Consider the following 25,210-nt stretch of genomic DNA (forward strand, 5'->3'; position numbering starts at 1 on the left):
AAAATATTCTTGTTTTATATTGATAAATTATGGCTCCTCTGTAATATATTTTGAAAATCAGTCACCAAATATGGAAACTAGAGATTGTAAGCTTTCAAATGATATATAGTTTGTCAATATTATTTAAGGTATTTACTAAGATATTATTGTTTTAAAAATATAGTGGCAAACGTCCCACCTGTGGGACGGTGACAGTTAAGTGTGAACATGACTAAAGTCGATTGAGTTCTTAGTGTCTTATCCAGTATTCCATTTATTCAAAATAAAGGTTCTTTACTGGCATCGATGGTTCCATTAAGAACTTTTAACATCAATGGAATCTTTCAAATCCACAAAAGTTCTTTATGGTGGAAAGAGATGCTTTAGATTATTAAAAGGTTCTTTTAGGAACTGTCCACTTAAAGGTTCTTTGGGAAAAATGGTTCTTCTATTGCATCACTATGAAATTCCCACCTTTTGTAACCTTTATTTTTAAGAGTGCGGCGACAAGTGATGGCCGTTTCCATTGAACGAGACAAAATACTGCGTTATAAAATTCAATTGATCGCAAATCACAGGCAATCAGAATCCAGGACTGGAATATCGGCGTGGGTATTGCGGGGTATAACTAATCCTTTAACCAGTTTAAGTAGTATTTCTGTACCCGAACACTATAGTGTTAGACCTACCTGAAAACGTCATATATTTATTCAATTGCACATGTATTGGTGCTACTTTGTTCAATTCAATTCATTGAAACCAAGCTTTCTTGTGTTGTGTAAACTCTTGAGCAACAAAATTACCGTATTGTAAAAACACAACTACAATGAGTGAGCAAACACTTAGTGGGGATGTAATTTTAAATGAATGTCTAAATAAATCCCCTCCCCAACTCCCCCCTCAAATGAAAAAATCCCCACGAATCACCTAAGGGGAAAATCCACAATGGGCTATATGCACGCATAAGTTCCGCATTTGACGCAAGGATGCTCGTCCATTTCCGGTTGTGTAGATTAAAGCGGAGGAAAACCGGAGAAAACGGGATTATGGCAGAGTCTTCAATATTTACTGTCCTCCCGTCTTTGAAACGAAACGTACATACGTTTAGATGTAATTTTATATATAGTTATGTTTATTTAATATAATTTTAAAAAGAAGCATAAACACAACGAGGGGTGTCTGTTTTATCTGTTTTTGTGACTAACGTTTCATTAGTATAACCATGGAGTATAAAATTCAATATAAAATCTCGGTATTGCATTGGACTCTATGATCGGCGGAAGTTATCGAGCATCCTTAATCCTTCACCGGAAATAACGCCGTGCATAGAGCCCATACCCGGTTCGGATGAGATCTCTGAAAACACATAAAACACAGGCAGTACCTTATATTTCCATGACGTCGTCCGTGATGCTTTCCCAGAATGAAACCCATAGTGATGTTTTTCCTGCATTCAGCGACATGAAAAATAATAGAGACAGAAAGAGATAAATAAATAGCCAGCTTTTCATAGTTGAAACATCACAAAGATGTGTGTGTGTAAAATTAACACCAGTGTTTGTTTATGTCTGTAAGTGAAAACAGAGAAGACTTTCTTCACAAAGCTTTACCCGTTTTACCATTTCTGTTCTTAGAAACACTTTTGTTATACAAAAGTCATATTTCTGCTTCTATATTCAGTATTGTCTTATAACTTGCAACAATTTAGTGGGATATTTTTTGTATTTATTTATTCATTCATGCAGCAGTGCATACTGGGAGAATGCATAGATAGCCACAATGGAAATACAATGCATTATATTTATGTTTTATATGTGTGAAACCCCAATCTGAATTAAACATTTATTTGAGGAGATAAATGCATGTCATGTTAAAAACATTTTTTTTATGATCTGTTGCCATATGATTAGGAAAAATCAAGAAGCATTAATCTGAAACACAGATCATACTGTAGCTATCTTTTAAGTTACTAAAACAGGCCTTGAAAAGGTTCAAACAGAACAGGCTTTTGGTGTTACTGTAATGTTTTACTGTAATGTTTCATGGCGGACATGGTTGTGATTACATTTTTTTGGTAAAGGCTTTTATAGTGCTTTTTGGAAACCGAATGTGAAACCAACATTGAGTGATTGATTGCTAAGGCAGTGCTTCAGTTTTATACAGTTACCATGGAGACAATATTTTGGAAAAAGGTTCACTTTGGGAAACTTTAGTGAACCGAACCTCACCTCTGCTCTTCTGTGAAACAAACATAATAATCCAAAGAAATAGGTCACTATGACCAAGAACAACATTACTAAAATTTGAAAAGTCCATTGCTGGATGAAGTCCTTTTATTTATTTCTGTCAAAATTAAAAATAATAATAATAAAAAAAGATGATTGAGCCTAAGTGTTTCCTTGAAACCAATTTAAGTTGTATATATATATATATATATATATATATATATATATATATATATATATATATATATATATATATATAATTGAAGTTTATTTATCAAAGCATAACTGGAACAATTAGCTAAAATAATGATATATAAAACAAAATGTCATTGACCCTTTTCACTTTTCCGGGTTTCTCAGAACTTCTATAGCGGTGAATGAGAGATTACATTAAATTTATCTATATTTTTGTGTCTTCCCGTTTACTCAAATAGCAAAAGAAAAACTCCACAATATCGTCTTCACAACTTTCATAGACATGAAAAATAGAGAAATTGATAACGGCAGTCAGAAGAGAAAAGACTTCACATAAAGCAAAGTGTGTTATTTTAAATGAAAATATAAAAAACGTTGCAGGGTTTGCGAAGCTAGGTGACCGTTAAAACCGCGTCATCACAGTCAGTGGAAACGGTCCAGTCAGGGAAACTCAGTCTCACTTTTTGTTTCTAAGCTGTCCTATTCACCGACAGAAACTTCAAATTTGTTTAAAATATTGGTAAATTGAATCGTTAGATGTGTATTTATCTACCTGTTCTTCGACGCTCGCATCTTTTTAATCTGTCGTCGCTCCACCTCAGAGTCAGACAGTTTATCAGCGGGCGGGAACTCTCTCTCTCTCTCTCTCCTCTTTCTCTCTCTCTGCGCGCGTCTTGGCCCCGCCCCCTCCACACTACATCAGCTGACCCGAACTTTTCTCACCCGATCAGAAGACACGGATCATCCTATACGAGCTCTTCTGCGGGGCTTGACGGTCCATTCAAGGGTCCGCTGTCACGTCCTGTCCTCTGCTGGGGGTCCCACGGGTGAGCGCCTCGGTGATGTCCTTCAGGTCCCAGACTTGCTGCAGGTGAACTTTTGCATTTATTAGCGTTTATTTAGTCATTCGAAAATATATAAAACTAGAAATTGGACTCTCCTCCTGGGTATAATACACATAGAATGCTCTTTTATTAATTTATTCAACTTAAGGACTTATTTAGTAAGATTATACCTGAAAATGTTTTGGATTTTTTTGTTTATTTAAAATGAAATAAAATAAATATGACTTCTTGTGTTTGTTTTATTGTATTTACATAATTTTTGTATTTTTTAAAATGTAGCATTAGATGCTCACATGACATCAAATAAAACAATCTTATCTTATATAAAACTATGAATCAAAAAGGTTTCATGTAAATATAATTTGCTGAGGTATTCAGATGTATTAGTTATTATTTTATAGTGTCGTGCTTAGAGTTTTAGAGCTTAGTTGTTTTTGAAACAATATTTTATCTATAAAATTATAAATTCATTTTTTATTTTATCTTAAAGTTTTTTTTTTTTTTTTGCAGTTCTATAATGGGATACCATGCATCTGTCTAACAGGTGGTTGGCACAAAATACTGGAAAACGCTTTATTTTAGTTAAAAATAAAAAAGGATAGTTCACCCAAAAAAATGAAAATTCAGTTATAATTTACTTGCCCTTAATTAGTTCCAACCCTGCATGATTTCTGTCTTTTTCTGAACACAACATACGATATTTTGAAGAATGTCAGTGACCAAACAGTTTCTGGAAAAAAACAGCATGGAAGTCAATACAGCATACATAACATTTGGGTTTCCGATATTCTTCAAAATACCTTCTTTTGTGTTCAGCAGAAGAAAGAAATCATGCAGGATTGGAACTAATTAAGGGAGAGTAAATGATGACAGAATTAAAAATTTTGGGTGAACTGACACTTTGAGTTATCAAACTTTGAAATCATTTCTTGTTTTTGCATCTGTTTCACTTAGTTTTGCTATACTGAAAATGCTTTATGCTAATTTCTGACTATTATGAGCTTTCTCTCTCTCTCTCAGTAGGAAGTAAGACTCTTCTGTGCCTGACTCTGTGAAGAGCTGAAGGATGATGCCCTGGACGGTCTGCGCTCTACTCTGTTTCCTTCAGGCTGTGGTGGGAACTGCAGGTAAAACACACTTTGAAATGCCCTCTGGGTAACACTGAGAAGAAGAGATTATAAAGATGAGATTATTTCTGTGATGCAGGTGAAAGAGAGAGCAGCCAGACACATTTCTCAAGGGTGCATGTGAAAGCTTGAGCAGACGTGTGGTGATTGTGTGTGTGTGTGTGTGTGTATGACGGGACTGTGAGTTTCATTTGCGTCTCTGAGTTTGACGTAAGCTGTTATGTTAAATAAGTGTGAGTGACTTATTGGGGTATATTTAACCCTCATCCTTCCCCCACGTTTTTTTTCTTTTCTTCCAGAAAGCTTTTTTTTTATTTATTTATTTTTTTCATAAATAATTTGATCATTTTAATTAATTTAATTTTTTCTCTTTTTAATGCAATTTTTTTAAAAATATTTTTTATTTATTATTTTATTTACATTTAAATCACTAGATTTGATCAAACTTCATATCTTACACTGGGTGTTTTTGTCGACCTCTTCTGGAAAAAAATTAATATAACATGATATTTCATGACTCTTGCCACTAGATGGCCTTATAGCTCTATATGGGGCAAATGAGGTGTTCCTCTGGGTCCTAAAGTCAGTTATTCTCGGTTTGAAGATATTAGTAGTTATTCTTCAAATTTTTGCAAAGTTTTAGCATTTTTAGTTTGAATTTTGAGTATTTTTACATTCTTCTATGTGTACTGAACCATTCCTCGTATTTCATTCATTCCTAAGGGGGTCAAATTGACCCGCGAGCGAAAGATTTGTTCCTTTTTTCAATTTCAACCACAAAATCCAGTCTTTCGGATGAGACGTTAAAGCGAGGTCCTGGCTCTCTGTCATTAAAGATCCCATGGCACTTCTGGTAAAGAGTAGGGGTGTAACCCCGGTGTCCTGACCACATTCCCTTCATTGGTTTGGCGTCACCAATCATGGCCTCCTTTCTGTAAAGCACTTTGAATTGCCATTGTGAATAAACCGTGCTAAATAAACTTGTTCTGTGTGCCAGTGTCCAGCAGGGAGCTGCAGTGCTCCATGTGGCCTGTGGAGGCGCTGCACCCGGTCCAGGCTCAGCTGGAGCGCTTCGAGGCGGGAACAGGCTGTGCTGCCAGAGAGGGCGGAGCTAAAGAGACCCATGTGATTTCTGTAGGCAAAGCCTCCAATACACAGGTATGAAACCTATGTCTGTCCGCTCGTTGGTCCCGTCGATGTGCACACGTCCTGCTCAGGTGTCCTGTCCACAGGTGACGGTGGTGTTGAGACCTTTGACCCTCTCGCGTCCCGTCAACCGCCCGGTGATTCTGGTGCTGAGCTCCCAGCATGCCGTGCGCTGGGTGTTGGAGAACGAGGGACTCCCGCAGGACGTCAACGTATTGGTGCAGGTGTGTGTGATTCACTCGATCACATAACTGTTTATTAGAGGTTTTTTTTATTAATATTTCTTGCTAATACTATTTAGCATTTATGCTACTTGTATTAATATTTTTACCGTTTATTAATTTTACTATTACATAAATATGTCTTGGTTGGGTGTCATTTTGTAAATTGTTGATTTGACTGCACTGACACTATCGGATGAGAAAAAAAATTTAAACTCAATATTGACACTATTAATATTTATGTGCTAATACTATTTATTATTGTATTAATTATTTGTATTAATAATATTTTTAGTTCATTAAATATGTTTTGATTGGATGTGATTTTGCCAATCTGGCTTGCTCAGTTACTGCTTAAAGCAACACTAACTTCAAAGTTGACTTGCTTTACGTCAAGCATTACAATAGTCATTATTTAGTTTTTCTTCGTTTCAGATGTCGCAATACATCATACTTTGATGAAATCATGAAACATACTCTACCTTGTCTGTGGACATTGTTTATTCCCCAGCCAGCGCTGGATAAACAGCGAGTGTGCGTGCGACAGAAGGATGCGCTAGGCTAAATTATTTACTACAGCGGAAATGGACAATTCCACTTCCAACCTGTAGGGCGACCGCAGAGGAAAAGTTACTTGGTGTTGCTTTAAAAGACAATTAATAATATCAATTTGACTGCTCTGACACAGAATTGAAACTCAATAAGGACACTATTGGAGTACGATAAATACTAAAATACTAGTATTTGCAAGAAAATACTATTTCTACAAAATTTCACGTTTAATTTAATGTGTTTTTGCATTTCTTAATAGTAGTTAATTGAAACGCAGATTGTTTATAAAACAGAGATGGAGCTGCTTTATAGCTGAAATTCAAGTCATTTCATAGTTGATGGATTTTGCTATTGATGTTATTTTCCTGTTTATTACCGTGTCAGGTCAAGTCACGTTTATTGCTATTGTTAGCCTATTTAAAGAGCGCGATAGTTATATGCGTCTATAATATGCGTCTGTACTCTTTGTCCCATAGATGTTCTGCTTGCGATTTAACCTCGCACTCGAGCAGATCCGTTTCCTATTCCCTAATATTGCAATAAATGCATTTGCTATTAAAACAATGGATGTGAAAATGATAACTGCGTAGGGCTGAAACTAGCAAAACACACTTGCGTCGCGCCTGGAGCTGTATTGCACCGGGTTTAGGCTTTACATTTGCCAAAAACAGAACTTTTGTTTTTTTCTGTTATTTAAAGACAAACAAGCGCAGCACAGGTAAGAAAAAGCTATGCGAAAGTAGCGTAACGCATTCCTTTCAATTTACTAAGGGAGTAACGTAATATCGAAATACACTACTTTTGAAAGTAACTTTTCCCAACACTGCTATCCCAGGTGTCTCTGAACTCCACGGTCGAGTCTCCGAGTCTGTCGATCCGCGTGGCTCAGGTTCGGTCTCTGCCGCGGCGTCCCCGGGTCCTGCTGCGCTGGATCCTCCAGAGACACGCCACTCTCTCGTCGCTCACACACACTGTGCGCGCAAACCGCGTGTACCTTCATCTGGGAGAGGGTGAGAACTTTGTGATGGTATTCACCCACCCACATGAATAAATACTATAGTATATTATAGTAAAATTACCATAGTTTACCATATGGTTCAAAAACACTTTAGTATAAAGTAATTTTACTATATATCCTAATGCAGTTCCCATCCGCCTGCAGATCCCAGCATGCCGAGCCAGTGCCGCCTGCAGTCTCTGTTCCTGTCGCAGAACTATCTGTCGTCAGATATTCAGGATCAGGAGGTTCACGGCTGCACGCCGTCAGACGAGCCGATGGAGACGGAGGTGCACATTATCCGGCTCTGGTCCTCGGGGTCCGGCCTGTGCGGGTCAGTTCAGCTCTCCAACTCAAAGAGAAAACTCTCAAACTGAGACGAGACAAGACACTAAAAGAGTGAAGATTAAAAGATTTTTAATGTGAAATGCACATAAATAGTATTCATAAAGTACATAAGGAATATTGAAGATATTCATATATATATATATATATATATATACACAAAATAAAAAAATATGAGGAAAATAAGAGGCATACATAAAAAGGACAATAATAATATACATTTTTTAATACATTTAATTTATATATGTATATTTATATTATATATATATATATATATATATATAAATAGCCGGTGCAGGATTTAAAGAGCACGTTAGTAATATGCGCCTTTAGGTGGGTCCACAACACACGTACACTTCGTAGATGTTCTGCTTGCGCTTTAACTTCGCACTCGAGCAGATCTGTTTCCTATTCCCTAATATTTCCTATATAATTTATCACATTTAACATGATGGTAATTCAAAGTACTTTACATTATAAATGTACAAAATTATGTTATGTTATGAACACATTAAATGCATAAATATTGAATGTAAAATTAGATTAATATTATTTCAAATTCTCATAAAAAGGTACATTAATAGAAATAAGTAAATAACAATAAACTGTAAGAAATAAAAATGAAAGAAATTGATAAATGTATAAAAATGAAAGGGGAAATGAAAATAAAAAGCATACATAAAAATGACACTTAAAATAAATGTTTTAATAAAATTATATATATACACATAACATCTTTAACATGATGGTAATTCAAAGAATTTTTTTTATAATAAATTGACAAAATTATGTTATGTAATGATATAAATATATAAATATTTAATGTAAAATTACATACACTTAAAAAAGATACATTAGAAATAAATAAATAAATAGAATAGTAAGAAATAAAAATTGAAGAAATGGATAAATGTATTGAAATGAAAGGGGAAATGAAAATTAAAGGCATACATAATGTGATAATAATCAAATAAATATTTTTTTGTAATAACCCAAATAATGCGTTGCATTTCTATTCATTAAAATAAAAAGCAAGCTTCATTTTACTGCATTTAAACCGTTTTATTCCTGACCATTGCTTCATCATAACAGCATTGCTGTTTTCCGTTATTATTTGACAAACTCGCAATGTTTTCTCTGTCATAATTGACAACCCATCACAGATGCTGTGGAAAATAAAGTGATGAAAACATGAAAATAAAGTCATCTCTGTCTCAGGTCTTTGCAGGTGGAGGTGTCGGTCTCTCTGCTGCCCCCTGTGGCTCGTTCAGGTTACCACAGGATTGTTCTGATCCTCAGCAGTGCGGTTTCAGTCAACTGGGCTCTGGTGGCTCCAGAGGTCAGAGGTCACGTCAGGGTCTATGTAAGGCAGAACTTCATCAATCTGTATCTCTAACCTGTGCACTTGTTCAAACACTTTCTAAAGTTGTGTTTCTTTCAGTCGTCCAACAGCGTTAGTCTACCGTACAGAACTCAGGCCCCTGACCTCAGCATGACCAGCACCGTGACCTCTGACCTCCACAGCACCCCCGACCTTCTACAATGGGCCAATCAGAACGGCTTTCCCAAAGTGACCTCATACACCGAGGCTGATCTGGCCAATCGCTTCATGATCAAGTTAAGAGAAGGTGGAAAAGGTGAGTGACATTTATGTGTATTATCTGATCAAATGAACATAAAATGTTCAAAAATAGAGTCAAAGACTATAGATAAAGAAAGACGGTTCACTACTATTACTTATGAATGGGGAAAACTGCAATGCACAATACACTTTTTTAACACTAGAAAGAACATTTATTGGACATTTCATGTGAGTTTTTGTTGCTGCACTCTTAGAAGAAATGGTTCTATTTAGAACCAGAAATGGTTCCATCCCCCGCTTCATATATGGAACTCCAAAACGGTTCTATAAAGAACCATTTTTTTTTCGTAAAAGGTTCTATTGGCCAAGTACGAAACCCCAGGGTTCTATATAGAACCCAGAGGAACCCTTTTTTAAGAGTGTATAGAACCTTTTAGGGGTTCCAAATACATAGCGCTGATAGAACCTTTTCTTCTAAGAGTGTGATTTGAAATATTTAATTTAATTGTGAATTCAAGTAGTTTTTGAGAAGTCAGGATTGAACAGACTTTCCTTGATATCACACTTTATGGGACTGTATCGCACAATGCAATGCGTTAAGGCAAAGCCATTGTTTTTTCATGTACTGGTCAATTTTAAGATTTTGTATTATTTGCCATTTCATAACGTGTTGTTTCAGACTAGTGCTAAGAAAACATCCAAAATACATTTAAGTTTTTATTTTAGTAGATTTTATTTACAGTTTGTGAGTTTTTTTTTCCACCACTTCAGCAGCACTTACACACACACTCACACCAAACTTTACAGTGTTATTCCTGTCTATATTCTGAAAGCTTTTACTGAGGAGTTTGTTCATATGTCATTCTCACTGATTTATATAACATTTAATTTTTTTTCTGTCTGTTGACAGTATTTTCTGATTTATAGAGAGATAAAAAGAGATATTCAAAATCCCTTCTATAAAAACCTTTAACTATAATATGTCAACAAAATCAAATAAGAATGTTGAACCTGGTTTTGTCCAATGTTCAGATTAATCTTCTGGAAATGTATGCAAATTAGCACATAGGAAATTAGAAAATGGCTCATTTGCGTATTTAAACATAACTTATCGGAAAACTTGTAATACAATTTAATTCTTAATTTAATCAATCAACTGCGGATGTATAGTGATGTCTATTAGCTAATTGTGTAACCTTATTCACCTGAAATATCTTTAATTTGGTTTTTGAACCACCATTTTTCTTCTGACTCAGATTATTTGATCAGAGTTTCTAAAAAAAAATTCCTATTCAAGAGCAAAATTACGATTCCTAATTAGCATAATGAGCTCACGTGACATGTGGCACACTACTGTTTTAAATCACATATTGGCAACACATTCACAGATTATTTGTCTAGAAGTCTTCAGCTGCTATACAGCTCCGTGTTTCACTGGTTTTGTCGTGACGTTCAGACTCTGAGACGAGGACTTCAGACGAGGAAGAGGTCATCGTGATGGAAAGAAGCAGAGAGGCGTTCACATGGCAGTGTGAGGGCGGAGCTCTTTCTGTTGCGGTGGACACACACTTGCTGCAGGTAAACAACACACACTGAGCAAGATAGTCTTTCTTTCTTTATGCTTATAAAAATGAGAACTAGTGCTCAATTAGTACAAAAGCTCAATTACCTTGTTTTTTATTCCGTAGTGGAAACAAAGCTTTCCTACTAAAGACTTTTATAATGTGTAGATTTCTATTCCGAATAAATGCTGTTTTTTTAACTTTCTATTCATCTAAATATTTTGAAAATTAATTATGGTTTCCAAAAAAAAAAAAAAAAATTAAAAAATGAAGCAGCGCAACTGTAAATCTTTGATTTCTGAAGGGTCATGTGCCTGACAATTGGAGTAATGATGCTGAAAATCCAGCTTTGATCAAAGGAATAAATTACATTTGCACACGGAAAACAGCTGTTTTAAACTTGTCATAAAATTGTATTGTTTTTTATGGAAGCTTGTTTCCACCACTGAATATAAATAAATAAATAATTGTGACTTTTTATCTCCCAATTGCGAGATATGAAGTCATAATTGTGAGAAATAAAGTCGCAATTGCAAGATATAAAGTCACAATTCTGAGAAATAAAGTCATAATTCTGAGAAGCAAAGTCGCAATTGTGAGCTATAAAGTCGCAATTCTGAGAAAATAAAGTCTCAATTCTGAGAAATAAAGTCGCAATTGCAAGATATAACGTCACAATTCTGAGAAATAAAGTCATAATTCTGACAAGCAAAGTCGCAATTGTGAGCTATAAAGTCGCAATTCTGAGAAAATAAAGTCGCAATTGTGAGATATAAAGTCTCAATTCTGAGAAATAAAGTCGCAATTGTGAGATATAAAGTCGCAATTCTGAGAAATAAAGTCGCAATTCTAGAAATAAAATCACAATTGCGAGATATAAAGTCGCAATTCTGGGAAATAAAGTCGCAATTCTGAGAAGCAAAGTCGCAATTGTGAGATATAAAGTCGCAATTCTGAGAAATAAAGTCGCAATTCTAGAAATAAAATCACAATTGCGAGATATAAAGTCGCAATTCTGAGAAATAAAGTCGCAATTGCGAGATATAAAGTCTCAATTCTGAGAAATAAAGTCACAATTCTGAGAAATAAAGTCGCAATTGTGAGAAATAAAGTCACAATTGTGAGATATAAAGTCGCAATTCTGAGAAATAAAGTCGCAATTCTAGAAATAAAATCACAAAAATCACAAAATCACATAAAGTCGCAATTGCGAGATATAAAGTCTCAATTCTGAGAAATAAAGTCGCAATTGTGAGATATAAAAAGTCGCAATTGTGAGATATAAAAAGTCGCAATTCTGAGAAATAAAGTCGCAATTCTAGAAATAAAATCACAAAAATCACAAAATCACATAAAGTCGCAATTGCGAGATATAAAGTCTCAATTCTGAGAAATAAAGTCTCTATTCTGAGAAATAAAGTCGCAATTGTGAGGTATAAAGTCGCAATTCTGAGAAATAAAGTCGCAATTCTAGAAATAAAATCACAAAAATCACAAAATCACATAAAGTTGCAATTGCGAGATATAAAGTCTCAATTCTGAGAAATAAAGTCACAATTCTGAGAAATAAAGTCGCAATTGTGAGATATAAAAAGTCGCAATTCTGAGAAATAAAGTCGCAATTCTAGAAATAAAATCACAAAAATCACAAAATCACATAAAGTCGCAATTGCGAGATATAAAGTCTCAATTCTGAGAAATAAAGTCTCTATTCTGAGAAATAAAGTCGCAATTGTGAGGTATAAAGTCGCAATTCTGAGAAATAAAGTCGCAATTCTAGAAATAAAATCACAAAAATCACAAAATCACATAAAGTCGCAATTGCGAGATATAAAGTCTCAATTTCGAGAAATAAAGTCACAATTCTGAGAAATAAAGTCACAATTCTGAGAAATAAAGAAAAAATATAAAGAAAAAAAGACAGAATTGAGACTTTTTATCTCACAATTCTGACTTTATATCTCGCAATTCTATAACACACAATTGTGACTATCAATCAATTCTGACTTTAAAACTCGCAATCCTGACTTTATAACACACAATTGCGACTTTATATCACGCAATTCTGACTTTATATCTCGCAATTCTGACTTTATATCTCGCAATTCTGACTTTATATCACGCAATTCTGACTTTATATCATGCAATTCTGACTTTATATCTCGCAATTCTGACTTTATATTTCGCAATTCTGAGAAAAAAAGTCAGAATTGTGAGATAAAAAGTCACAATTACAGTACCTTTTTTATTTTTCATTAAGTGGCGGAAACAAGCTTCCATAGTTTTGACTGTATTTTTGATCAAATAAATGCAGCCTTGGTGAGCAGAAGATAAAAAAATCAAAAATAAAATTTTTTGACCCCTACATTTTTGAACAGTTTAGTATTAGTATTATTCAAGATTACTCGGATCACCAAGTTTGACTAATTGGATTGTTTGAACACACACAGATTTCGCCAGTGGGGACAGTGACCCTGCGGGATCGCCACTGCAAGGCCGAATTTAACGGAAGCCATTTCCTGTTGGTTTTCCCAGTCATTTCCTGTGGGACGGAGGGAGAAATGGATGAAGCGAATGAAAGAGTTCATTACACAAACACGGTGCGAGAGAGAGAGAGAGAGAGAGAGAGAGAGAGAGAGAGAGAGACATGATCAACATAATTATAATGAAATATGCTAAATAAATTTTAAAAATATTGTAATATAAATATAGCTGATGTAATTCTATTGTTTTTTTGTCATTTTTGTCAAATTGTCATAAAATAGCATTTCATTATGATTATTTCTGTAGTCCAACAACTAAATCTGACCTGGGTCACGCCGTCTTGCTGTCACTGGGTTTGTTTGTCTGGTTGCATATGAAGGCTTTAACATGTGACCTGAGCTGTAACCACACACACCAAAAACAGATGACCCGGGTCACCCTGCACCGAACTCATGCAGAGCATTATCAGGTTTGGAGATGGGAACATCTTCAGAGGACAAAAGGGAAAAATGGCCCATTTCTTACTTGAACACACTTTAATTGTGTTTTGAAGGTGTTCCTGTGGAAACAAAAACCATCGGAGGGTTTGAACAATGAGACGGACTGGGAGGGTTTGGATTGGACGAGTCTAATGGCTGTTCATGTGAGTGTGTTTCGAACCCTAGTCTAGTGCACTAAATGGAGAGCATTCAAACTGTGATGGAAACTCGTACCTCATAACTGATTTTATGAGCACAGAATTATTTTTATCAAATGTGTTGGGTCAGTAAGAGGGTTTGCTCAAAAAAAACATTTCTTGACAGATTTATTAAAGCATACATTAAATAATGAGGATACCAGGTTAAGTACTCTAAATATAAAATGCATATGTAATAAAATGCATTGTGCTGCTTAAAATGTAACACGGTTTTCACAAAAATATAATTTTTCAGGAGTCTTTGACAAATTTTTATTTTAACCCTTTCACTGCAGTGGCCAGCTATTAAAAAAGCCATTTCTTGCATATGCATTTTCATTGTGCATTTTCATGTCCACTGGAGTGGTTGCACATCAACCACTCCAGTGGACACTAGTGCGTCATCATATACACTGCCACCAGGTGGTAAGCCTTTGTATGTGGATTTTTTTTTTTTTTTTTTTGGCTAGGACCAGTCAGAAAGTACAGCTATCTAAATATTATTGAGTCAAGATACATGAACTTGAGAAGCAAAATTACTCTTTTTTGCTAAAGTGAGTTTAAGTTTAACACAAGAAAAAACAATATCTGCCACTCGAGTTAGAAAAATAAACTTGTTTTCTCTTTAAATTAAGTTTATTTTTCTGACACCATTTTTTTGTTTTAAACTTAAACTTATTACACTTTACAATAAGGTTCATTAGTTAACATTAATTAATCTATTGACTAACAGAACAATGAGCAATACATTTGTTACAGTCTTTATTAATCTGTGTCAGTGCATTAACTAATGTTAACAATTACAACCTTTGATTTTAACGTATTACTATGTTGAAACTAAAATGAACTAAGATTAATAATTGCTGAAGCAGGATTGTTCATTCTTAATTCAAGTTAGCTAAGTTTGTTTACTAATATAACCTATTTTTTTGTTCAGAGAACAAGACTCATGTTATTTTGCGTTTCAAGTAAATGTATCTTGATTCAAGAATGTTTTTGATATTTTTACTGAATTGGGATTCACTGTTTGTGACTGTCTTTGATCAACTGGATGGTTCTGTAAATGTGTGTATGATGCGGTTTCCTCTGGTGTGTGTGTGTGTGCTCAGATCAGCTGTGATTCGACTCTAGTGATTCCATCAGACGTGACTCCGTCGGCCCGTCCCGAGGAAGCTCTGCGCCTCAGTCCGGCAGCGGCTCCTCCCTGGGTCCCGCTGCTGTCCATGGAGCTGTTTGTGAGCGAGGCCCTGGAGAGGAGGCCTGTGGGGCCCTGCGTTATCAGTGCGTACGACCGGCTCTACGTGCAGGTCAGTGCGTCGCTGAAGGCCAGAGCTGATGATAGATGGCGCTGGAGTCGATAACAGGGATTAAAGTCACTCAAGGGCCCCAGACTCCTGTCGCCATGTGGAGCTTACAGTCAAGGCCACTGATCGACACGCTCCACTGACTGTGTGTGTGTGTTTATATCAGGAAACTCATGTGAAGTTAAATGATACACAAAGAAATGCTAGGTTGTTTCAACCCATGTTTAGGTCAATTGTGGACAAACCCAAGCGTTGGGTTTAAAAATGTTATTAAAAAATGTAAACCAACGGTTGGGTTTGTCCATATTTTACTCCAAACATGGATCTTCTGGGAGGTTGCTAGGCTGTTTCTATCTGTTTTTTTTTTTGCCGTGTTTTTGGCTGGTGTGCTCAGAGAGGTTGCTAGGCTGTTGCTATGTGGTTGCTGGGGTGCTCTGTTAGGTTGCTAGACTGTTGCTATGTGGTTTCTGGGGTAGTCTGGGTGGTTGCTAAGCTGTTGCTATGTGAGTACTGGGGTAATCTGGGTGGTTGCTGGGGTGGTCTGGGTGGTTAATAGGCTTTTGCTATGTGGTTGCCCCGGATCGAATTTTGAGTTTCTCCAATCTTCTTGAAACTCTGGATTCTGATAGAGGGCCATGAGACTTAGACCTGAGTGCAAAAATGGAGGCTCTAGACCCTTCCAGAGCTGAGATATCGAAACTCAAAAATTCGACCCGAGAAAAAAACGACAGTGGTACCCCTTTCGTTTTTTATTTCGGGCGAAAAATTAAGTTTCTCCAATCTTCTCAAAACTCTGGATTCTGATAGAGGGCCATGAGACTTAGACCTGAGTGCGAAAATGGAGGCTCTAGACCCTTCCAGAGCTGAGATATCGAAACTCAAAAATTCGACCCGAAAAAAAAACGACAGTGGTACCCCTTACGTTTTTTTTTTCGGGCGAAAAATTAAATTTCTCCAATCTTCTCAATACTCTGGATTCTGATAGAGGGACATGAGACTTACACCTGAGTGCAACAATGGAGGCTCTAGACCCTTTCAGAGCTGAGATATCGAAACTCAAAATTTCAACCAGAAAAAAAAAACGACAGTGTTACCCCTTACGTTTTTTTTGGGGGGCGAAAAATTAAGTTTCCCCAATCTTCTCAAAACTCTGGATTCCGATAGAGGGCCATGAGACTTAGACCTGAGTGCAAAAATGGAGACTCTAGACCCTTCCAGAGCTGAGATATCGAAACTCAAAATTCGACCCGAAAAAAAAAACGACAGTGGTACCCCTTTCGTTTTTTGTTTTTTTTTCGGGCGAAAAATTAAGTTTCTCCAATCTTCTCAAAACTCTGGATTCTGATAGAGGGCCATGAGACTTAGACCTGAGTGCAAAAATGGAGGCTCTAGACCCTTCCAGAGCTGAGATATCGAAACTCAAAATTCGACCCGAAAAAAAAACGACAGTGGTACCCCTTACGTTTTTTGTTTTTTTTTCGGGCGAAAAATTAAGTTTCTCCAATCTTCTCAAAACTCTGGATTCTGATAGAGGGCCATGAGACTTAGACCTGAGTGCGAAAATGGAGGCTCTAGACCCTTTCAGAGCTGAGATATCGAAACTCAAAAATTCGACCCGAAAAAAAAAACGACAGTGGTACCCCTTACGTTTTTTGTTTTTTTTTCGGGCGAAAAATTAAGTTTCTCCAATCTTCTCAAAACTCTGGATTCTGATAGAGGGCCATGAGACTTAGACCTGAGTGCAAAAATGGAGGCTCTAGACCCTTCCAGAGCTGAGATATCGAAACTCAAAATTCGACCCGAAAAAAAAAAACGACAGTGGTACCCCTTTCGTTTTTTGTTTTTTTTTCGGGCGAAAAATTAAGTTTCTCCAATCTTCTCAAAACTCTGGATTCTGATAGAGGGCCATGAGACTTAGACCTGAGTGCAAAAATGGAGGCTCTAGACCCTTCCAGAGCTGAGATATCGAAACTCAAAAATTCGACCCGAAAAAAAAAATGACAGTGGTACCCCTTACGTTTTTTTTTTTCGGGCGAAAAATTAAGTTTCTCCAATCTTCTCAAAACTCTGGATTCTGATAGAGGGCCATGAGACTTAGACCTGAGTGCGAAAATGGAGGCTCTAGACCCTTTCAGAGCTGAGATATCGAAACTCAAAAATTCGACCCGAAAAAAAAAACGACAGTGGTACCCCTTTCGTTTTTTTTTTTCGGGCGAAAAATTAAGTTTCTCCAATCTTCTCAAAACTCTGGATTCTGATAGAGGGCCATGAGACTTAGACCTGAGTGCAAAAATGGAGGCTCTAGACCCTTCCAGAGCTGAGATATTGAAACTCAAAAATTCGACCCGAGAAAAAAACGACAGTGGTACCCCTTTCGTTTTTTTTTTTCGGGCGAAAAATTAAGTTTCTCCAATCTTCTCAAAACTCTGGATTCTGATAGAGGGCCATGAGACTTAGACCTGAGTGCGAAAATGGAGGCTCTAGACCCTTCCAGAGCTGAGATATCGAAGCTCAAAATTTCGACCCGAAAAAAAACCGACAGTGTTACCCCTTTCGTTTTTTTTTTTTCGGGCGAAAAATTAAATTTCTCCAATCTTCTCAAAACTCTGGATTCTGATAGAGGGACATGAGACTTAGACCTGAGTGCAACAATGGAGGCTCTAGACCCTTTCAGAGCTGAGATATCGAAACTCAAAAATTCGACCCGAAAAAAAAACGACAGTGGTACCCCTTCGTTTTTTTTTTTTCGGGCGAAAAATTAAGTTTCTCCAATCTTCTCAAAACTCTGGATTCTGATAGAGGGACATGAGACTTAGACCTGAGTGCGAAAATGGAGGCTCTAGACCCTTCCAGAGCTGAGATATCGAAACTCAAAATTCGACCCGAAAAAAAAAACGACAGTGGTACCCCTTTCGTTTTTTGTTTTTTTTTCGGGCGAAAAATTAAGTTTCTCCAATCTTCTCAAAACTCTGGATTCCGATAGAGGGCCATGAGACTTAGACCTGAGTGCAAAAATGGAGGCTCTAGACCCTTCCAGAGCTGAGATATCGAAACTCAAAATTCGACCCGAAAAAAAAAACGACAGTGGTACCCCTTTCGTTTTTTGTTTTTTTTTCGGGCGAAAAATTAAGTTTCTCCAATCTTCTCAAAACTCTGGATTCTGATAGAGGGCCATGAGACTTAGACCTGAGTGCAAAAATGGAGGCTCTAGACCCTTCCAGAGCTGAGATATCGAAACTCAAAATTCGACCCGAAAAAAAAAACGACAGTGGTACCCCTTTCGTTTTTTGTTTTTTTTTCGGGCGAAAAATTAAGTTTCTCCAATCTTCTCAAAACTCTGGATTCTGATAGAGGGCCATGAGACTTAGACCTGAGTGCAAAAATGGAGGCTCTAGACCCTTCCAGAGCTGAGATATCGAAACTCAAAATTCGACCCGAAAAAAAAAACGACAGTGGTACCCCTTACGTTTTTTGTTTTTTTTTCGGGCGAAAAATTAAGTTTCTCCAATCTTCTCAAAACTCTGGATTCTGATAGAGGGCCATGAGACTCAGACCTGAGTGCAAAAATGGAGGCTCTAGACCCTTCCAGAGCTGAGATATCGAAACTCAAAATTCGACCCGAAAAAAAAAACGACAGTGGTACCCCTTTCGTTTTTTGTTTTTTTTTCGGGCGAAAAATTAAGTTTCTCCAATCTTCTCAAAACTCTGGATTCTGATAGAGGGCCATGAGACTTAGACCTGAGTGCAAAAATGGAGGCTCTAGACCCTTCCAGAGCTGAGATATCGAAACTCAAAAATTCGACCCGAAAAAAAAAATGACAGTGGTACCCCTTACGTTTTTTTTTTTCGGGCGAAAAATTAAGTTTCTCCAATCTTCTCAAAACTCTGGATTCTGATAGAGGGCCATGAGACTTAGACCTGAGTGCGAAAATGGAGGCTCTAGACCCTTTCAGAGCTGAGATATCGAAACTCAAAAATTCGACCCGAAAAAAAAAACGACAGTGGTACCCCTTTCGTTTTTTTTTTTCGGGCGAAAAATTAAGTTTCTCCAATCTTCTCAAAACTCTGGATTCTGATAGAGGGCCATGAGACTTAGACCTGAGTGCAAAAATGGAGGCTCTAGACCCTTCCAGAGCTGAGATATCGAAACTCAAAAATTCGACCCGAAAAAAAACGACAGTGGTACCCCTTTCGTTTTTTTTTTTCGGGCGAAAAATTAAGTTTCTCCAATCTTCTCAAAACTCTGGATTCTGATAGAGGGCCATGAGACTTAGACCTGAGTGCAAAAATGGAGGCTCTAGACCCTTCCAGAGCTGAGATATTGAAACTCAAAAATTCGACCCGAGAAAAAAACGACAGTGGTACCCCTTTCGTTTTTTTTTTTCGGGCGAAAAATTAAGTTTCTCCAATCTTCTCAAAACTCTGGATTCTGATAGAGGGCCATGAGACTTAGACCTGAGTGCGAAAATGGAGGCTCTAGACCCTTCCAGAGCTGAGATATCGAAGCTCAAAATTTCGACCCGAAAAAAAACCGACAGTGTTACCCCTTTCGTTTTTTTTTTTCGGGCGAAAAATTAAATTTCTCCAATCTTCTCAAAACTCTGGATTCTGATAGAGGGACATGAGACTTAGACCTGAGTGCAACAATGGAGGCTCTAGACCCTTTCAGAGCTGAGATATCGAAACTCAAAAATTCGACCCGAAAAAAAAACGACAGTGGTACCCCTTCGTTTTTTTTTTTCGGGCGAAAAATTAAGTTTCTCCAATCTTCTCAAAACTCTGGATTCTGATAGAGGGACATGAGACTTAGACCTGAGTGCGAAAATGGAGGCTCTAGACCCTTCCAGAGCTGAGATATCGAAACTCAAAATTCGACCCGAAAAAAAAAACGACAGTGGTACCCCTTTCGTTTTTTGTTTTTTTTTCGGGCGAAAAATTAAGTTTCTCCAATCTTCTCAAAACTCTGGATTCCGATAGAGGGCCATGAGACTTAGACCTGAGTGCAAAAATGGAGGCTCTAGACCCTTCCAGAGCTGAGATATCGAAACTCAAAATTCGACCCGAAAAAAAAAACGACAGTGGTACCCCTTTCGTTTTTTGTTTTTTTTTCGGGCGAAAAATTAAGTTTCTCCAATCTTCTCAAAACTCTGGATTCTGATAGAGGGCCATGAGACTTAGACCTGAGTGCAAAAATGGAGGCTCTAGACCCTTCCAGAGCTGAGATATCGAAACTCAAAATTCGACCCGAAAAAAAAAACGACAGTGGTACCCCTTTCGTTTTTTGTTTTTTTTTCGGGCGAAAAATTAAGTTTCTCCAATCTTCTCAAAACTCTGGATTCTGATAGAGGGCCATGAGACTTAGACCTGAGTGCAAAAATGGAGGCTCTAGACCCTTCCAGAGCTGAGATATCGAAACTCAAAATTCGACCCGAAAAAAAAAACGACAGTGGTACCCCTTACGTTTTTTGTTTTTTTTTCGGGCGAAAAATTAAGTTTCTCCAATCTTCTCAAAACTCTGGATTCTGATAGAGGGCCATGAGACTCAGACCTGAGTGCAAAAATGGAGGCTCTAGACCCTTCCAGAGCTGAGATATCGAAACTCAAAATTCGACCCGAAAAAAAAAACGACAGTGGTACCCCTTTCGTTTTTTGTTTTTTTTTCGGGCGAAAAATTAAGTTTCTCCAATCTTCTCAAAACTCTGGATTCTGATAGAGGGCCATGAGACTTAGACCTGAGTGCAAAAATGGAGGCTCTAGACCCTTCCAGAGCTGAGATATCGAAACTCAAAAATTCGACCCGAAAAAAAAAATGACAGTGGTACCCCTTACGTTTTTTTTTTTCGGGCGAAAAATTAAGTTTCTCCAATCTTCTCAAAACTCTGGATTCTGATAGAGGGCCATGAGACTTAGACCTGAGTGCGAAAATGGAGGCTCTAGACCCTTTCAGAGCTGAGATATCGAAACTCAAAAATTCGACCCGAAAAAAAAAACGACAGTGGTACCCCTTTCGTTTTTTTTTTTCGGGCGAAAAATTAAGTTTCTCCAATCTTCTCAAAACTCTGGATTCTGATAGAGGGCCATGAGACTTAGACCTGAGTGCAAAAATGGAGGCTCTAGACCCTTCCAGAGCTGAGATATCGAAACTCAAAAATTCGACCCGAAAAAAAACGACAGTGGTACCCCTTTCGTTTTTTTTTTTCGGGCGAAAAATTAAGTTTCTCCAATCTTCTCAAAACTCTGGATTCTGATAGAGGGCCATGAGACTTAGACCTGAGTGCAAAAATGGAGGCTCTAGACCCTTCCAGAGCTGAGATATTGAAACTCAAAAATTCGACCCGAGAAAAAAACGACAGTGGTACCCCTTTCGTTTTTTTTTTCGGGCGAAAAATTAAGTTTCTCCAATCTTCTCAAAACTCTGGATTCTGATAGAGGGCCATGAGACTTAGACCTGAGTGCGAAAATGGAGGCTCTAGACCCTTCCAGAGCTGAGATATCGAAGCTCAAAATTTCGACCCGAAAAAAAACCGACAGTGTTACCCCTTTCGTTTTTTTTTTTCGGGCGAAAAATTAAATTTCTCCAATCTTCTCAAAACTCTGGATTCTGATAGAGGGACATGAGACTTACACCTGAGTGCAACAATGGAGGCTCTAGACCCTTTCAGAGCTGAGATATCGAAACTCAAAAATTCGACCCGAAAAAAAAACGACAGTGGTACCCCTTCGTTTTTTTTTTTTCGGGCGAAAAATTAAGTTTCTCCAATCTTCTCAAAACTCTGGATTCTGATAGAGGGACATGAGACTTAGACCTGAGTGCGAAAATGGAGGCTCTAGACCCTTCCAGAGCTGAGATATCGAAACTCAAAAATTCGACCCGAAAAAAAAAAACGACAGTGTTACCCCTTTCGTTTTTTTTTTTTCAGGCGAAAAATTAAATTTCTCCAATCTTCTCAAAACTCTGGATTCTGATAGAGGGACATGAGACTTACACCTGAGTGCAACAATGGAGGCTCTAGACCCTTCCAGAGCTGAGATATCGAAACTCAAAATTTCGACCCGAAAAAAAAAATGACAGTGGTACCCCTTTCGTTTTTTTTTTTCAGGCGAAAAATTAAATTTCTCCAATCTTCTCAAAACTCTGGATTCTGATAGAGGGCCATGAGACTTAGACCTGAGTGCGAAAATGGAGGCTCTAGACCCTTCCAGAGCTGAGATATCAACTCAAAAATTCGACCCAAAAAAAAAACTACAGTGGTACCCCTTTCGTTTTTTTTTTTTCGGGCGAAAAATTAAATTTCTCCAATCTTCTCAAAACTCTTTATTCTGATAGAGGGACATGAGACTTACACCTGAGTGCAACAATGGAGGCTCTAGACCCTTTCAGAGCTGAGATATCTAAACTCAAAAATTCGACCCGAAAAAAAAACGACAGTGGTACCCCTTTCGTTTTTTTTTTTCGGGCGAAAAATTAAGTTTCTCCAATCTTCTCATAACTCTGGATTCTGATAGAGGGCCATGAGACTTAGACCTGAGTGCAAAAATGGAGGCTCTAGACCCTTCCAGAGCTGAGATATCGAAACTCAAAAATTCAACCCGAAAAAAAAAACGACAGTGGTACCCCTTTCGTTTTTTTTTTTCAGGCGAAAAATTAAGTTTCTCCAATCTTCTCAAAACTCTGGATTCTGATAGAGGGACATGAGACTTAGACCTGAGTGCGAAAATGGAGGCTCTAGACCCTTCCAGAGCTGAGATATCGAAACTCAAAATTCGACCCGAAAAAAAAAATAATAATAATAACATAGCAACAACCTATTAATCCCCCAGACCACTTCAGAAACCACATAGCAACAGCATAGTAACCACCCGGAACACCCCAGCAACCACATAGCAACAGCCTAGTAACCACCCGAAACAGGTTAATAGGCTGTTTCTATGTGGTTGCTGGGGTAGTCTGGGTGGTTTCTAGGCTGTTGCTATGTGGTTGCTGGGGTGTTATGAGTGGTTTATAGGGAGCAGTGTTGGATTAACATAACTTCTCTGTGTGTCTGTCAGATCTCGGCGGCGTCTGGCGCTGCGGAGGCTGTGGAGCTCCAGTCGTGTCTGGTTTCTCCTCTCTCAGACCCGCAGGCTCACAGCGGCTGGTCCATCATCAAAGACTTCTGCCCGTCAGACCCGTCCTTCACACTTCCTGACGGAGAAGCCCAGGAACCAACAGACAGCCCAGAGAGCAAGGGCGACGGAGACGAGGAGGACAAGGAGAAGCCCGAGAGGAAGGACGACAGATGGCCGAGCCCTCTCCGGAGACACACAGGGGCCCGCGGCGGAGACGAGAGGGTCAGGCGGTTTAAAGACAAGAGAGCCGACAGAGTCCGAGCCAGGAAGCCCGAGGAGCGCAGGCGGAGTAGGAGGGACAATGAGCGCGAGGGCGCACACACACTGCGCTTCAGTTTCATCCTGCGCCCTGTCTATAATAACTCCATTCAGTTTCTGCACTGCCGGCTGCGTCTGTGTGCGGCTGACGAGGGGCTCTCAGGGGCCGGCGCTCGGGTCTGTGCTCAGGGGCCTCGGATTCCTGCTCTCACACACACGCCTGCTTCTCAACAGGTACTGTTGGTGTCATTACCCAAAGGAAACTTGTCATTTTTGATAATCTTATTATATCATACCAGATCAAATAATAATGTATAGATCATAATACAGTTCGTATTAAATGAATAACTAAATTAAACATTATTATCTGATATATTAAAACATAGGCTGTTAGTATTGAGTTCCAGAAACTTTAAGTGTAAAGGTGTATCACATCAATATATATATACAGTCAAATCAATAATCATTCAGACACCAGATATACAGCGAATAAACTGTGGGAAATTATAATAATGTGATCATGTGAAAAATTTTGAAGGTGTCCAAATACATTTTTTGATTTGATATATGATATGATATACTGTTTATATATAAATAGTATCAAATATATGTAAAACACTGGAACCAGAACTATTAAAACCTTTCTTCTCGAAAGATAAGAAGTGATTCTTATCTTTCACCTTTCTCTTACAGTGTGAGGACAGAAATCTGTCTCGGCCAGTATTGGTGACGTATCCTGTGGGGTTTCTGGCTCCCCCTGCTGGTCGGTACCCATCAATGCAGCGTTGAACTTTCATTCACACAAGCCTTTTGCATTACTAACACTTGTGTTTTTTCTGTGTGTTTGTGTTTCAGGTAAACTCACTGAGATGTCGAGACAGACTCCCACACACAACGGTGCGTTACACCTCCTTTATTCAGTTAAAAATAGGGCTCTGTATTAGCATCTCTAATAACTCACTAATCTTATCCCTGACCAAAAGTGGTTATTTGCTGTTAATGGATTATATTACACCAACAATACTTTCTTGCAAAAGATCAGACTTTCTGAATTTTGATTTGTGTTCAGGTGCAGAGGAGGGTCCTGTGCTGGCTGTCGTGTTCGCAGCCTTTCTACTGGGTTTGTTCCTGATGGGGGCGATGTGGTGCATCTACACTCAGACTGGTACCCTCCCTCACACAAAATGATCGTCTAACGTTTTCCCACATGGCGGCTGGCCATTTAAAACACGCTTGTTGGTTGTCACTGTCAGGGAGGCGTGATTTGACCCAGAGAGACGGTATTATAGAGACATCGGGACAGAACACGGCTTCAGAAACACGCCGATACTGATGGAGCAAACCAGCAGTTTCCACCAGGCCAACTAAACCGTCAATGTGCTTTTGTTAACATCTGAATTTGTGTATCAGCTTGTAGCCTAACGTTGGAAACTTGTTTCTGACAAGGAATAAAACAATAAAAAGGTGATTGTGACTTTTTATCTTACAGTTCTGGGATTGTGAGGGAAAAGTCAGAATTGAGAGATATAAAATCACAATCACCTTATTATTTTGTGTCGGAAACAGGTTTCACGTAAGGCGTAATGATTTTACCTGCTGCTTT

General features: G+C 37.9%; 1 protein-coding gene across 4 annotated transcripts; it reads left to right on the forward strand.

Moving 5' to 3' along the window:
* The first annotated feature begins 2,814 nt into the window (after window positions 1-2,814).
* On the forward strand, window positions 2,815-24,987 carry engl (endoglin, like). Of its 4 annotated transcripts, none has more exons than XR_016153443.1 (17): window positions 2,815-3,270; window positions 4,265-4,371; window positions 5,369-5,529; window positions 5,604-5,741; window positions 7,126-7,300; window positions 7,453-7,621; window positions 8,851-8,995; window positions 9,074-9,269; window positions 10,671-10,792; window positions 13,227-13,376; window positions 13,814-13,903; window positions 15,046-15,243; window positions 23,290-23,841; window positions 24,263-24,370; window positions 24,463-24,504; window positions 24,677-24,772; window positions 24,861-24,987. XR_016153443.1 is itself a non-coding variant. In XM_089128123.1 (17 exons), exons 2-17 carry the CDS (start codon window positions 4,311-4,313, stop codon window positions 24,938-24,940), a joined length of 2,445 nt encoding a protein of 814 aa, XP_088984249.1. In that variant the 5' UTR covers window positions 2,815-3,270; window positions 4,265-4,310; the 3' UTR covers window positions 24,941-24,987. The 4 variants fall into 4 exon arrangements, 2 of the variants coding, with proteins under 2 accessions (XP_088984249.1, XP_088984250.1); XM_089128123.1 differs by having other exon boundaries at window positions 24,301-24,370; XR_016153449.1 differs by lacking the exon at window positions 24,861-24,987 and having other exon boundaries at window positions 24,683-24,759.
* The last annotated feature ends 223 nt before the right edge of the window (window positions 24,988-25,210 follow it).

Source organism: Pimephales promelas, chromosome 3 (genome assembly GCF_988280905.1).
Source record: "Pimephales promelas chromosome 3, fPimPro1.hap1.1, whole genome shotgun sequence".
In the NCBI taxonomy this organism is placed as follows: Eukaryota; Metazoa; Chordata; class Actinopteri; order Cypriniformes; family Leuciscidae; genus Pimephales; species Pimephales promelas.